This window comes from Lycium barbarum, chromosome 7 (assembly GCF_019175385.1).
Source record: "Lycium barbarum isolate Lr01 chromosome 7, ASM1917538v2, whole genome shotgun sequence".
Classification (NCBI taxonomy): domain Eukaryota; kingdom Viridiplantae; phylum Streptophyta; class Magnoliopsida; order Solanales; family Solanaceae; genus Lycium; species Lycium barbarum.
In genome coordinates, this window is record NC_083343.1 from 130086977 (window position 1) to 130101956 (window position 14980).

General features: G+C 34.6%; 1 protein-coding gene across 3 annotated transcripts; it reads right to left on the reverse strand.

Annotated features, from left to right (window-relative positions):
* Window positions 1-11483: 11483 nt before the first annotated feature.
* LOC132604412 (delta-1-pyrroline-5-carboxylate dehydrogenase 12A1, mitochondrial-like) lies at window positions 11484-14810 on the reverse strand. 3 transcript variants are annotated; one of them, XM_060317912.1, is made up of 9 exons: window positions 14645-14810; window positions 14294-14331; window positions 14101-14226; window positions 13253-13355; window positions 12970-13037; window positions 12760-12817; window positions 12515-12628; window positions 12137-12220; window positions 11484-11740 (listed from the first exon to the last, which is right to left on the reverse strand). In XM_060317912.1, exons 6-9 carry the CDS (start codon window positions 12808-12810, stop codon window positions 11615-11617), a joined length of 375 nt encoding a protein of 124 aa, XP_060173895.1. In that variant the 5' UTR covers window positions 12811-12817; window positions 12970-13037; window positions 13253-13355; window positions 14101-14226; window positions 14294-14331; window positions 14645-14810; the 3' UTR covers window positions 11484-11614. The 3 variants fall into 3 exon arrangements, with proteins under 3 accessions (XP_060173895.1, XP_060173894.1, XP_060173893.1); XM_060317911.1 differs by lacking the exon at window positions 14294-14331; XM_060317910.1 differs by having other exon boundaries at window positions 14101-14331.
* Window positions 14811-14980: the final 170 nt, after the last annotated feature.

Here is a 14980-nt window from a genome sequence, read left to right on the forward strand (position 1 = left end):
TTGATAGGGCATGACGGGCACCCGACTCTCATCAGAGTCGAGCGAACCCTTAGACATTCGCTCTATTAAAACCTGTCATTTCAAAAAAAAACTTTTAAGAACGTAAAATTTTTCCAAATAGAAATCATTATGTCTATAACGGTTATGAAAACTTTCAATCAATAAGTACTTTAGACCAATCTAAATCATCTAAAATGCATTCTCTTTTAAAATCCATAAATGACTCAACTGATATCACTTTGTCGACATCTCGACCAACATATATACCACAGGACACTGTCTGCAGAAGTCTCTAAGGAGTAAACTAAACACTATGAGTCAGGACAGGGCCCTGACATACCCGTAATCATACGTATCTATACATGACTCAGCACAGCTCCAAAATGAGATGGAACTTGCAAATCCCAGCTGACGTCCAAGCATCCTAGCTATATACTTAACCTGCCAAACAATCTGGGGCTGCGGGCATGAACGCAGCGTCCCCAGGCAAAAGGACGTCAGCACGGACAATGTACTGAGTATGTAAGGTGGTAACAAATCATAATCATAATTTGATTTAGGAGAGAAGAAATCACAATCTAACTCAATACCTGCAGCCTTCACTGGAAGAAACATAAACATATACACGAAGTCTCCAAAACAATCTTTAAGTAAATAATGCAATCTAACACACATGCCGCTTCCGACATATTAACAGAATGGTCCCTTCGGACAGCCGCTTCCAGCTAGTATCACAATAGTCCCTTCGGACGGCCGCTTCCGGCATAATAATACTGGCCCCTTCGGGCAGCCGCTTCCGGCTTAATAATGATGGCCCCTTCGGGCAGCCGCTTCCGGCTCAATATCACAATCATGTCAATACAAATTTAATCCACAAATATCAATACAAGAGATGATGCTATGGAATGTAAACATAAATAGTAAATGAAATGAAATAGTAAAATCTCACACCCCCTTCGGAGTGGTTTTGAAAATCAAACTTTATGTTCCCTTTAGTATAAAACTAATTTCATCGAAATCATTAGTAAAACCATATACACAACTCAACTAGCACCTTATGGGTGTTCCCTTCGGAACAAAATAGGAGTACAATATCAATAAACCATCACGAGGAACATATAGACCTTACTCGTCTAAGAATGGAGTCATATGGAGTACATATAGAACGAATAGCACAAGAATCATGCCAAAGAAAGAAAGGTTTTTCTTACATACCTTTAGCGCTTATTCGCGAATCTTTTTCGCCTCGTCGCTCTTTTAGCCTATTTATATAAAGTAACGTTGTCGTTAGTAACTACATTTTCTGGTTCACAATTCCATAGCCCATTCCTTATAGAACTTATCCGTTAGTTCACATATTTTCTTTTTAAGGCTTTCTATTATCTAAAGACTTGACGAAAATCGGGCAGCACCTCCCCTATATATTCGCCTATCCCGAATTTCCAATTACTCTCCTGTTGACACAGAAATACCAACAACAATATATATGCACAACCATATCTTCAATTCTTTTTAATTCAACAAGAACAACAACTTATCAAAACAGCCCCCAACTATAACATAAAGATGCCCGAAATTCTACCGAACACCTACAATACACCAAGCAGCCCATATACACTTCTTATACCTTATTTCATGCAATCTTTTCAGCAAATTTAATGAAATACTACAGCAGCTACACCACAACTACATCATCTATCCATATGCAAGTAAACCACATTATTATCATTATAATCCCTACAACAACCCACAACAAATTTAACTCCAACTCTAACCATTAAATTCCTTCATTCTCATCACATAATCCATGATAACAACAACAATAATCATATGAACATAATCATACCCTCAATCCTTTCAATTCAGCAAGGATAACAACATGTCCATAAAACAACACAACTTTAAATTTAACCATTTAATCCCTCCATAATGCTACCAAAATCAATTCATCATTCTTACTCAAAACATCCCCCTTACACGGCTCAATTTATAATTCAACATCAATATACATAACCTTTTACTTTTAACACATAATTCACAACAATAATAACAACAACCACAATCAAACCAATTTCTAACTTAAACAACTTCAATTCTGTCCATTTCAACACCAACACTTAATCATGAAATTTTCTTACTTCCAATTCCACTTTATACAATTTTAATCTTTCCACTACCACACCATTAATCCAACTATACCATAAAGTGAGAAGATCTTACCTTAATTTAATCGGAGCAAATTCTACACTCGCTTGCACCAATTGCACCGCCTCTTCTTTCTTCAATTTAAATCCTAACTTGCCGCTTCCTTTGGGACATTTAAATCACCTTGGAGATTTAATCATTTTTTTTAACAAGGCTGGCCGTGAACAGTGGCGGCAGTGAATAGTGCGCCACCGTGAATAGTGGTGCCGTGAACAGTGCGCCGCCGTGAACAGTGGCGCGTGAACAGTGCATCCGTGACTCTCTCTCTCTCTCTTTAAGTTTGAGAGCTCCTCTCTCTATCTCTAGGGTTTAATGTTGTGGAGAAGATGAAATGGATTATAACTATGTAATTAGTCATCCATTTTACTTATATATGTTGCCTTATAGAGTGACACATGTCCCACTTATAGCATGGGCCAATCAAATTTGGCCATGCCATGGGTGGGGCCCACGACCACTAACACTTAATTCATGACTAATTAAACTTTTAATCTCATTTAATAATCTAATCATGGTATATTAATCCCAACTTTCCATTAATATTTTTACACTAAGTAAAATTTATAAACAATTCATGTTCTCATAAAAACCGGGAATTAAAGATTTCTACTTCGTGCCCGAAAATGATCCCGTCTTTAACTTGAGTCGATTCTTTTGCGAATAACTCGACGTATAAAAATACGGGATATAACAGTTGGTTCCATCAATAACATTCGATCACCATCAACAATGCTTCTAGCCATATTCTGAACCATATCCAACATGATGCCTTGGGCTGCCTAATTCTATCACAATACCATCAAGTCTAGACAACTCAAAGAATACCTCTAGACTAACAAAAACACAATCTGCCACTATGTTATTGCTTAATCTCACCCCTAAATCTTTACTACCAGTTCCGCTCTTACCAATGACAACCTCTGCAGAGTGTCTTACGAACTCTCCACTCCGACCCACCAAAATCGGCCTTAAAAGATGACCCAACAAACATAATCAAACCAGATTTGTGGCGTGAAGAAGAAGGGGAAGGAAAGGGCTTTTCCAAATCTGTGGCGTGAAGGAGAAGGGGAAGGATTGCTCTTTTTATTTTCCAAAGGTGGCTCTGGTCTGGATGAAACAGAGAACGGGGGAAAGGGCAAGGGAAAGGCTGCCCTTTTAAATTTTTAGATATGATATATTTTGTAATTTTGTACTTATATTTTGTAAATAAGGAAAAGTATCCCTATATTTTGTAATATAGAGTATTAACTAGTATTATTAAGTCATTTGTCCAAACAGATACTATATCTTTCCCCTTATATAGCCTCACAAAAATAACCCAAAGAAGAGTTACTCATGATACACGTGATATGTACTACTATTATTATACAAATAGTATTTGATTTGATCTACCAATTATTTGTTTTTCGTGTCTAAGGCATTATTGTGTTGTCTCTTGCAATGAGATGAAAGCTTTCATTTAATTATATCTATGAAAGTGACCCATTTTCTGAAATTTTGCATTGGTGACTCATCCATTTAACATTCTCGTTTATTATATTAAAAAAAGAAAAATATAACTAGCATATGTTATTTGACAATCTTATTATATGTGCGCAGCCCACGATTTTAATTTCTTTTTATCCTTCTTCCCATGCCAGCCTTCTTTTTGCTTTAGCAAAATCAACCAAAAAGGGTGACAAATCAGGAATTGGGGTTAAATTCATAGATAATCACTCAACTTTATTTCTATAAATAATGTTGTCACACCCCTTTTTGCACCCCCGCGCTATAAACGCGCAAGTTTTTATTATTAAAAGATTTTTCCATTTGAAGTGACGGTTTTGAAAAAGGATTATTTTATTTACAGAGTCGCCACTTGGAATTGAGTTTTGGTGCTCCAAGCCACCTTATGAATCCCTAATCAAAAGGAAATGACTCTTTTATTATGGTCTACGAAAACAGAAGACCGGGTAAGGAATTCTGGTGACCGGGGAGAAGGTGTTAGGCATTCCCCGACTAATAGCTTGAGTCGAAATACTCTCATTACGCGGCACCTCTATCCCATGAATGAAGAATAAAGAGGACTCGTTTTTTTTGGTTTATTTAAGAGATGGAGATCTATTAAGTCCAAAAATATAGGTGCATGCTATGGCTGATGATTATGTATCTGTGTGTGTGTTTCTAGGTGTAGTGTGGAAATGGAAGTGACGGCTGAGTATAGTGTCCAGGGTCTTAGTCTCTATCTTTAGCTATTTATAGTGTGTGTAGGTATAGGGTTTTGAGTGTGCTCATTCTTTTCCGTTTCCCCAAAATGCTCATGTGTAAAAAAATATCTTGGGAAGGAAAAATGGAATATTCCTTCCCAAAATGGATTGTGCTTTTTGTGTGGAAGAGTGAAATTTTGCCAAGTGGCAATATACTATTAGTTCTATTGTTAATTTAAAAAATACTACTCCTAATTTAAAAGCAAGATTAAAAATACTCAGTTACTTGATACTCTTTTATTACAATCTTTAACTTGGAAATTAACTAAAAATAGATTAAAAAAAATGTATTTTTTTTCTTCCTTTTTGTACTAAAAAAAAATGCAACTAAACATATATCCTAAACTGTGACTCTATTTTTGTGATTTTCGAATATTCAAATAAGACCTACTAAACAAAAATAAAACCGAACAAAAATGTCCAAACCATATTTAAAGGAAAATTTAGATACTAGAAGGTGAAACACCATGGGGAGGGTCAAAAATCACGTATGTACGAATGTCATTAAACTATTTACTTTTTTGTAGCAAAAACAAAACATTCGACTTTATTGAAGTATTAGGAAAGTCAATATATTATTTTTTTAATCAAAAAGTCACTCAACTTTATTTAAGTATCACATAAGGTCATTACGAGGAAATAAAAGAGACATTTTTATGATATTTAGATAAAGTTATATGACTTTCTTGTTACAACAATAATTATTTAGTAAGTAGATGTAATTCTTAGGCAAAATTGAATATTTTTTTTTCGTTAAATAATTTAGTAACTTTTTGTGATATTTGAGCAAAGTTGAGCGATTTTATGTTATTAAACATAGCTGTATGACTTTAATTAGTTGAAAACAGTGAAAGTTGCATGTGACAATTGTGAACTTGTGATGTTATATGGTTTTGTTTTCTAACATAAAATCGCTCAACTTTGCTCAAATATCACAAAAAGTTACAAATTTATTTAACGAAAAAATTATTCATATTTTGAAAAAAGCGAAAGTTGCGACCGACTACATGAAGGTAGTATGTTAGCACACTTCCCATTTTTTTAAAATTCCTTAAATGCCCTTACTAATTTTTTACCAACTCATTAAAAGTGAAGACGTTTTTGTCATTTCAACCAAAATTCCCCAAATTCATTTCCCTCCCATCTGAGCATAGCCTTATTCGAAAATAGCACGTGAGATAGGAACTCAAAGATTTGAAACTCATCGAAGCAAAATGCTAACCTACTACCTTCATTCAGTTGGTTAGCAAGTGTACATATATACGGGATATTTACGGAAGAAATTATATGTTACTACTTTCCACTATTATAACTAGATTTCTACATATACTTACCCCAGCATGACTAGTTGAGGAGGACTAGTGATTTGCATTTTATGAATTCGAAATTCTAGAACAATAACTTCAATTGTATACATATTTAATGAATTTTCTTAACATATATATAAGGTCTAGGCCATAATTAGTTGATTCGATTGAACTCATAGCTTACGTTGTGGATCGGCCCTAATGACTAGTCAATGTGAATTGCCAATTCCCATCTCTGTCAAATAGTGTCGGAGCTAGCAACACCCTGGCCCGTCCCTCTCGTGGCCAATCCAACCATGGGTTCATGGGTTCGGCAGAACCGACTGCTTCGTGGTCGGTTCTTATATATCACTACTAGAAAAACTCGAATTACATGAGGATTTTACCTGAGAACTTTTTCCTTTTTCATGCGAAAATTCATAAATTCTTAATTTCTAGAATATTTACCTGTGGATATGATTTCCCCAGGTAAATCTGCTAGTAAATTTAGCGCCAAAATATTACTTGGGCATTTATTTGGGGAAAAAATCCCCAAGTATCACTTTCCAAGGTAATTCCGCAGGTAAACAACAAAAAATATAAAAAAAAATATTTCCTTTGAGAAATAGTAGGAAAATCCCCATGTAATAGTACTTGCGGATTTACCTAAGAATTATTTCTTGGGGATTTACCTGGTGATTATATTATCTGGAAAATTACTTGGGGAATTTATTGCTGCGAATTTATATGGGGATTATTACTTGGGAATGTACCTGAGGATTTTATTATCTGCGGAATTACTTCGGGATTTTGTTGCTACGATTTTAGATGGGGATTATTTCTTAGGGATTTATTTAGGGATTATATTACCTACAGAATTACCTAGGGATTTTCTTGCTGCCATTTTTGCTGAAGATTATTTTTAGGGAAGTTACCTAGGAATTTTATTACCTGCGAAATTACTTAGGAATTTTGTTGTTGCGATTTTAGCTGGGTATTATTTCTTGGGAATTGACCCATGGATTGTATTACCTAGGGAATTACCTATGGATTTTGTTGCTATGATTTAGATAAATATAGTTAAAATGTTGATCCCGCGATGTGATATATGGTTTGGATTGAGTATTACAAGTCATTAAGCATTATAATGGGTTACTACTTTTTGTTTCGAGCAAATTCAATAAGAAAATAATTGTCATAATGTTTTTAATAATTAAGAATTTACTATGACTAACATAAAAGGATATAACAACGTTACGATACAATACAATTTAACATTTTTCAGCTGATATCATCATAAAATATACTCTCTCTATTTCAATTTATGTGAACCCATTTGACTGGGGCACAAATTTTAAAAAGAAGAAAAGACTTTTAAGCTTGTGGTATAAAATGAGTCACATATATTCACGTGGCTATAAATCATTGCATAAAGGTAAATTATTTTCAAATATAGAAAGGGGTCATTCTTTTTTACACGGAATAATTAAAAAATAGGTTCACATAAATTGAAATTGAGAGAGTACTAAATATGTATTATTGAACAATTTAAGTTTAATTATTAAGAAGAGAACAAATAAGTTACATTTGTTAATAACATATATGATGTAACAAATATTTAACTATCTATTCAACTCATGTTATTTTTTCACTTATATTTGAAATTATGGAATTCAATTATAGTATGTTACTGACACTTATCAAGTGAAATTATGATTCTATTTCCAAACATTATTTCTTGATTTAACTTATTGGTTACATTATTGAAATGACTTATAGCCTGTTCGGCTAACCTTCTAAAATTAGCTTATTTGAAAAGTATTTTTTTTTAAAAAGTGTTTTTCAAAAAATATTTTTGGTGAGAAGCAGTGTGTGTTTGGCCAATTAATTTAATAAGTACTTTTGACCAGCAATTAATATTTACCCAAGTTTTAAAAAGTGCTTGTAAGTGCACTTTTTTAAAAGTGTTTTTCAAAAAAGTGATTTTGGGATTTATTTTTCTTTTGCTTTTTCCAAAAACACTTAATTTCTTCAAAAAGTTTGGCCAAACACTTCACTTTTTAAAAAATAAGCACTTTTGGCCTTTCAAAAGCTAGGCCAAAACTATTTTTATTTTTACCAATTACATAACCATGTAACGTGTTTAATCCTTGTTAATTAAGGCACTTTTCATCTAAGAAATGAATTAAATTTGTGATAACATCCAAATCCACTCCTCAAAGAGAAAGTGTACACAGTCGTCGCAATATAATTTACCCAACTATGAGTCAGGGTCGATCACACAGGGAACAATATACTAGGCGATTTAAACAAGTAAGGAATTATCACCAACTAAGCTAAGTCAAACACTTTTTCAATATTTGGTTTTTTGATTAAAAAACTAACAAAGATAAAACTAACTAGAAAGCAGGTAAAATGATCAATGGCCACAAGTTTAGATACAAAGGAAATTACGCTCAAGTAACGATCCAATGTATTTCACTATTTTACAACTAAGAGCGGGTTTATGTTAATAGATAATGATTTCTAAAATCTCATTGAAAGTCTTCCAACCAAATCAATGAATTTCACCCTAAGCTTTTCCAAGCCTTAGAGTGTGATATTAGGCACAATCAATTTAACCTCAAGTAAGTATCCTCTTCCGAGCTCAAGTTATTAGATGGGTTTAATGACTCAAATTATTGTTAATTAATCTTTCTCAACCTAGATTTCCTCTTTCGAGCTCAATCAAAGTAAATGGGCGAGTCTTAGGGTTAGCTAATCCCTTAAGAATCATTCAAAACGAGATTAATTAAAACAGCAAAGACCCACTTCAATACTAATAAAAATCATTCAATACATAAGCATAACAAGAGATTTAATCCAACACTTGATAATGAATAATATCATAAACAAGATTCAAGTGAAAGAAGAAAATACTACACATTTAAATATTCAATACAAAACAAGGAATTGAAGAAAGGTTTAAGAAATATATCTCATTAAAATGCTCCAATCTTCTCCTCCAATGGTGTAGATGAAACCCTAGCTCTCCAAGCTTGAAATATGGCCAAAGATGATAATGATATGCCCCAAGTCTCTCTTTTGTAGCTCCTCCAATTTCCCAATTCAAAATATGACAAAATAAACCCCAAAGTTTCAGTTTTACAAATCTGTCCCGTTTTTGCAAAACTGTCCAGTTTTGACAGTTTTGCAAAACTGTCCAGTTTGGTCTCTTTTTGACTTTGTTTTCACTTGGTTTCTTCCGATCACTTCTAAATCACATATAACTGAATAGAGCACCAATATTATACAAAAATACACCTGCGTGCGCAACGTGCGTCTCGCAGGTTGTATCGCATGTTCAACCTACGGTTCGCAGGTTGTACAAAACTCTCGCAGGTCTTACAATGTACAGAGATGACTTGCAGCACATGCGGTCATGGATGCATCTCGCAGGTGGTACCTGCGTCTCGCAAGTGATGCTCGCAGATGCTGCATCCAATTTCTTCAAATTTTCAAAATCTTTGTACAAACTTGCTGCAGAACATGCGGCTCGCATGGGTGACCTGCCACTCGCAAGTCACGTTTCTTCTATTTTGGCTTGTTTTGCTCTATTTTGCTCCATTTTGGTCTATTTTGCTCTGTTATGCTCTCCAGACATCTTATCCTACAAAACGATATAAATACACGAAAAGTAACACCAAAAGTGCTTGAAGAGTTAAAAAAGCTTAAGAAATTAGCATCGAATATCCCGTAATTTCACGGCACATCAATTTATCATTCCCAGTATATACTAAATGGAAATTTTGTAAAAATGACTAAGAATAACAGGTTATACAACTATAATTTGATCTACTTACTTTAATCTGAAATAGAGTTTTCATTTCATTTGTGAAATCCTGTTATATGCTTCCTTCTCAAACAAAAAAAAAATGACAAAGAAATAATAAGACAAAAAAATTTGTGAAATAAAAAAAGTGAGAGAGAAACAACCATAAGTTAACTGGACAAACTTTGTCGCACATCGGCTGATTGTTGTGCAATTCCACTCAATATTAAGATTAGTGCAGCATCATTGCGCGGTTCGTTTGTGTCTTTTCTCACCATCCCCATAGTGTATGAGACAAATGTATGCATTTCGTGAGATAAATGTATTCTATGGTTACGATTCTACCATATATGTCTTTTTCATTCCGTCGAAAATCGATTTTACGGTTTAGACGCTTATGACCTCCCCCTCTATGCCTTGCAGTAATGATTCCTCTTCATTTCATCGAAAATCGATTTTACGATATAGACGCTTATGACCTCCCCCTATTCCGTCGAAAATCGATTTTACGGTATAGACGCTTATGACCTCCCCCTCTATGCCTTGCAGTAATGATTCCTCTTCATTTCATCGAAAATCGATTTTACGATATAGACGCTTATGACCTCCCCCTCTATGCCTTGCGGTAATGATTCCTCTGACATTACGACCTTTACCACAACGACGCTGTCCATAGATCAAATTATTTCGTGGATTGGATTTCACTTGACTGTCTACGGTTCCATTGCATGTGCTCAGGGTAAAAGTGTTGTATAAATGTATTGTTATGCTATTAAGTATTTTTATTTAAGTTCTTTTCTTTCTAAGAGGTGGAATAGAATAGTCCGGTTGAAGCGTAATTATTATATCCCGTATTTTTATATGTAGGATTATTCGTAAGCTGAGGTGGGGTCCACATGTCGAGATTTTTTTAAAGACATATGACAAGTTATATGAATAATATATGTGAAGTTAAACACAACTCAAGAAGGACCCTTGAGCCAAATCAAAGTAGAAGTCCTCCAAAAAAATGTTTTTAAGTTACGTTTTTGGGTGATCTGACTTCGGGAGGCCATAACCCCATCAGTATTTGGGAATTTGGGAAAACTCCCAAAATGAAAGTTGTAGATAATTGAAATACCTTTCCAACCATAGGTCGTGGGCCTGTATGTGACATCGGAATAAAAAGTTATGAACGTTGTAAGGCAGAAAGGTCAAGCTGGGTAGTGAGCTCGGCCCAACCCGATTCCAAGTCGGGTCAGGCCATCTTCCCTTGCTATTTAAGGAAAAAATTCGGCCTTTCTTCCTTCATTTTCAGACCAAAACATCCAGAAACTTTGAGAGAGAGAGAGAGAGAGAGGAGAGTTAGAGAGAGAAAGTGGAGAATCGATCAAGTTCGAGATCCCGAATCCCGAGGCTCGTGAAGGATAAAGTGTAGTAAAAAAACCGAAAATTTTCGACCAAAAATTTCGACCACACGAGGTCGAAAAGGCCTTTATTTCGACCAATTTTTCGACCACACGCGTAGGTCGCTAACAGGTAGGTCGAAATATTTTTTCGACCACACGTGGTCGCAACCACATTCTACCGAAATTAAAGGAAAATTATTTTCGACCACATGTGGTCGAAAAATTATTTTTATATTAAATTATATATTTAACTTTTTCGACTACGTGTGGTCGAAAACACTATTTATATTTAAATATAAAAAAAAATCACAATTTCGACCATTGGGCCCAGATTTTCGACCACATGTGGTCGAAATCTGGCAACCATATTGCTAAATTTCGACCACACGTGGTCGAAATTGTGAAATATCTGGGCTGACTTTCGACCACCTGTGGTCGAAAATCTAGAATATTTTTTCCAGCATTTGTCTGTTTTTGACATCCCACCTGCCAATTTTCAAATAACCAAATTCATCAACCAAAACAGTCATCCAATTCATCAACAATGCAACACAACAACCATAAACAATGTTCAAATACCTGAACACTTAAACATTGTCCATTCAAACACTTAAACATTATAAACTGCGTTCAAACACTTAAAATTAAAAATACTTCTAATTCAAATTAAAACTACATTCAAACTCTTAAACATAATATTCGTATCCATTTAAACATAGCCGAATTAGAATCCATGTACAACGCTCCCATCAGCTGAAGCAAAGGAATCTCCAAAGGAAAATTAAAGGGAGTAATAACTGCCACCTACAAAGTAAAGTTTAAAAGTGGGCAGTGTGAGAACCTTTAATAATTGAAGTACAAACTTCGATTAATCACATAAGAAAGTCACAACTGGGGAATGTAAAAAACAACTTATGTGCTGTTAATTTTACCACTATGAGCACTATGCCCAAAAGCAATCTAGGTTAAATCCTTAAATTAGCAGGAAAACATTCATAAAAAATGATTCCCGCAGATATATAACACAACTTTTACACTATTCTGAACTAGTGAAGAATTTTTATTCCCATAAGTTTAGTGATTTTAGTTCTAAAAGTGCACCTTTAGATCTCAGTTTCAAAGTGAAAGATAGCATTAGAAGACCCTTTTGTTTAACACTTCCAATTAAATTAGTCAACAATGTGCCAGAATGGTGCTTACAGGTCCAAAAGGCCAGCGAAAACCATGGCTCTGCTGCCCCAGATGATTTCCTGGTACTGCAAAAGACCTAGCTAGAAAGCGAACCTGCCAAATAAATCAGGTGTTCAGTGTTTGATCTGACAGTAATGTTAAAGAAAACGGAGAAATGATTCCCCTGGAAACAAGTCCTTCCTGAACCTGAAGTCAAAGCTTTTAAATATTTCAATGTCAAATAAGCTACTAACATTAACAGAACAGCAAAAAAGAAAAACAAACAACGAATGAGTAGACACAAAATTGTTGAAATAACATAAAGCAGCAATAAAATCACATGGATTTTCTTTCTTAGATAGCCCCTGTATAACGTAGAACGTACGAGGTAATAGTTTTAGAATCTACCTGATCACCACAGAAATTTTCCAGAAATTTCTGCGTCACGGAAACCTCACCAAGAGCTTGTTGGAAACTCTTAGGAGACACCCGTTGTATTAGCTTAGCAAAGAAGTCAGAAACCTGAAAGACCAAAAAGAAACAAAAAAACAAAACAAAAAAAAAATAAGAGGATAAGAATTAATTATGAAGTTATGAACTATCCGTAAAAATGGCTAAGCGAACACCAGCATCCTTGCTTGAATATATCTTACCTCAGGCAAGCCAAGCGCATGAGCTGCTTTTGTAGATACGTCTCCTAACATTAGGTACCTGCAAAAAATGGTGTCACTCGATACATTCTCTAAAGTCATCATTTCTTCCTTTGTATAAAAATTCACAAGTCATTAAAGGCTCATCCTATACACTGTTCAGCTAGAGAACATCACAAAAAACAAGAAAAAGAACAAAAAATTAAAGCAAACCTTTCTGGTGCTTTGAATGGATTATGTAGACCATGTTTTGGGCACTTGGACAAGCTCTCCACAAATGGCTGCACAGGCGACAAAAGGAATTATAGAATCATCACTATGAGCCAATCTTTGATGTTAAAGATTTCATACTAGAATGGAGAAGTCTTTATGTGACCGAACTAATAGTTGGCCATAAAGTAACAAGTCAGTTGTACAGAATAACAGACTCCACAGGTTGAAAGACTCGTCTGGAAAAATACAGCGCAAAGAATTATGATGCATCCAAATTATTTACCTGCAATTCTGATTCGTTTACTTCTGCAACTTAATGAATGGTTGCCCATTCAAGGGATCCAGTAATGTATTCCAATTAGAAGAACTTGTCCACTTGCCCTGCACTGAATGGATGAAAATCACCAGTCAACTAGATGTAGCAGTAAACTAGAACCATAACCAGAGTTCTCTATTTGTATTTCGATTGAACACAATGCACATTTGGTGAAAAAGGAAAAAGTGTACAGAAGTGATGTAATACATCCGGACCAGATTAAGGCTACCATCACAAATAACATTATTATCAAAAGATGCATGCCTTTTCATATGTATAGCAAAAAAAAAAAAAATATACAAAACAGAGGAGGTAACCTCACTGTAACTATTTACTTGATTGGAACAGGCTTCAATGTGTGAAAAATAGAATTGCTAGTAAACTCATAAAAAATGAGGGATATCCCATGACAAAAATAATAAAAGAAGTTGAAGCTTTATTCTTGCTGAACAATAACATTCAACTTCAATATTTCATTCTATTTCAATTCAAATCCCTAAAAAAAATAACATAATATAAACCCCAAAACAACTATTGAACACTAAATAAAGTTATCAAATCTACTAAATATAGAAGGTAATGTAACTGATAACATGGTATTGAAAACAAATATATACCCATCAAACTTTCCAATGTCAACAAACTGATACAACATAACTCAAATTAACACAGAGATTTAGAAAGAAAAAAAATATGAAGATGAAGAGAACTGGAAGAAATTTGGGCAAATATTAAGAGAAAGCATCTTGAAATTGTAAAAGCTAGCTGCGGAGGAAATCGAAGGGGATCTACAATCCTGCATATAATGCACGTACCAAGACTTCAGCTTGAGGTATTCGCTGAACATCCTTGAGTTTTCTGCCACCTCGTTTGCCTGTTTCTTAGCCTCTTTCCTCATTTTCTTCAATTTTGCACGCTTCTCTGCTTTAGTCAGCCTCATACTAAAAAAAAAAAATTCTCTAGACCGAATGAGGATAAACAGAACACAAAAGCTTAAAATGTTCTTACTTGATCGAGGTGAGGGCCTTTGTTTAACAGTTTTCATCCTAAAGGAAATTAATACAAACCATAACTAAAAGATTCATTGATTAACATAGAGTGCAGAAACCCCAAAGTGATGCCAAATGCAGCAACAACAACAACATTCAATTTCAATATTTCATTCTATTTCAATTCAAATCCCTAAAAAAAATAACATAATATAAACCCCAAAACAACTATTGAACACTAGATAAAGTTATCAAATCTACTAAATATAGAAGGTAATGTAACTGATAACATGGTATTGAAATACAAGTTTGAGCACTAGTTCAATTTGGGGATTGTCTTCATGAGATTTGAGGAAGAAAAAAAAAATACCTGAGCTGGCGGCGTCTGGTGGCGACGATTGCTGGTCGGAAACAGCGGCGGCGTCTGGTGGCGTTGACCGTCTAAGGAGAGGGTGGGGCAGTCGGGTGGTGGGATGGTAGAGAGAGGAGAGAGAGAGAAGAGAGTGAAAGAGAAGGGGGAAAATGAAAAGAAAATTAAAGAGACTAGATCTGGTCTAAATGTTTTGAAATTTTCGACCATATGTGGTCGAAAATAAGTAAGTCAGATTTGATCGACTTTGATCGGAAATAATTAAGTCAGATTAAAGAGACTAGATCTGGTCAAAATGTTTTTATTTTTATTTTTTAATTAATTTATATATATATA

What these genes read in the sequence shown, in the direction of transcription:
- LOC132604412 (XM_060317911.1), bottom strand. Translation starts at nt 12,810, where the DNA reads ATGTTAGGAGACGTATCTACAAAAGCAGCTCATGCGCTTGGCTTGCCT. An exon ending in ATGCGCTTGGCTTGCCTGAG is followed by an intron (nt 12,629 to 12,759) that starts GTAAGATATATT and finishes TTGGTCTTTCAG; the next exon opens with GTTTCTGACTTCTTTGCTAA. An exon ending in TTCGCTGGCCTTTTGGACCT is followed by an intron (nt 11,741 to 12,136) that starts GTAAGCACCATT and finishes TTTACTTTGTAG; the next exon opens with GTGGCAGTTATTACTCCCTT.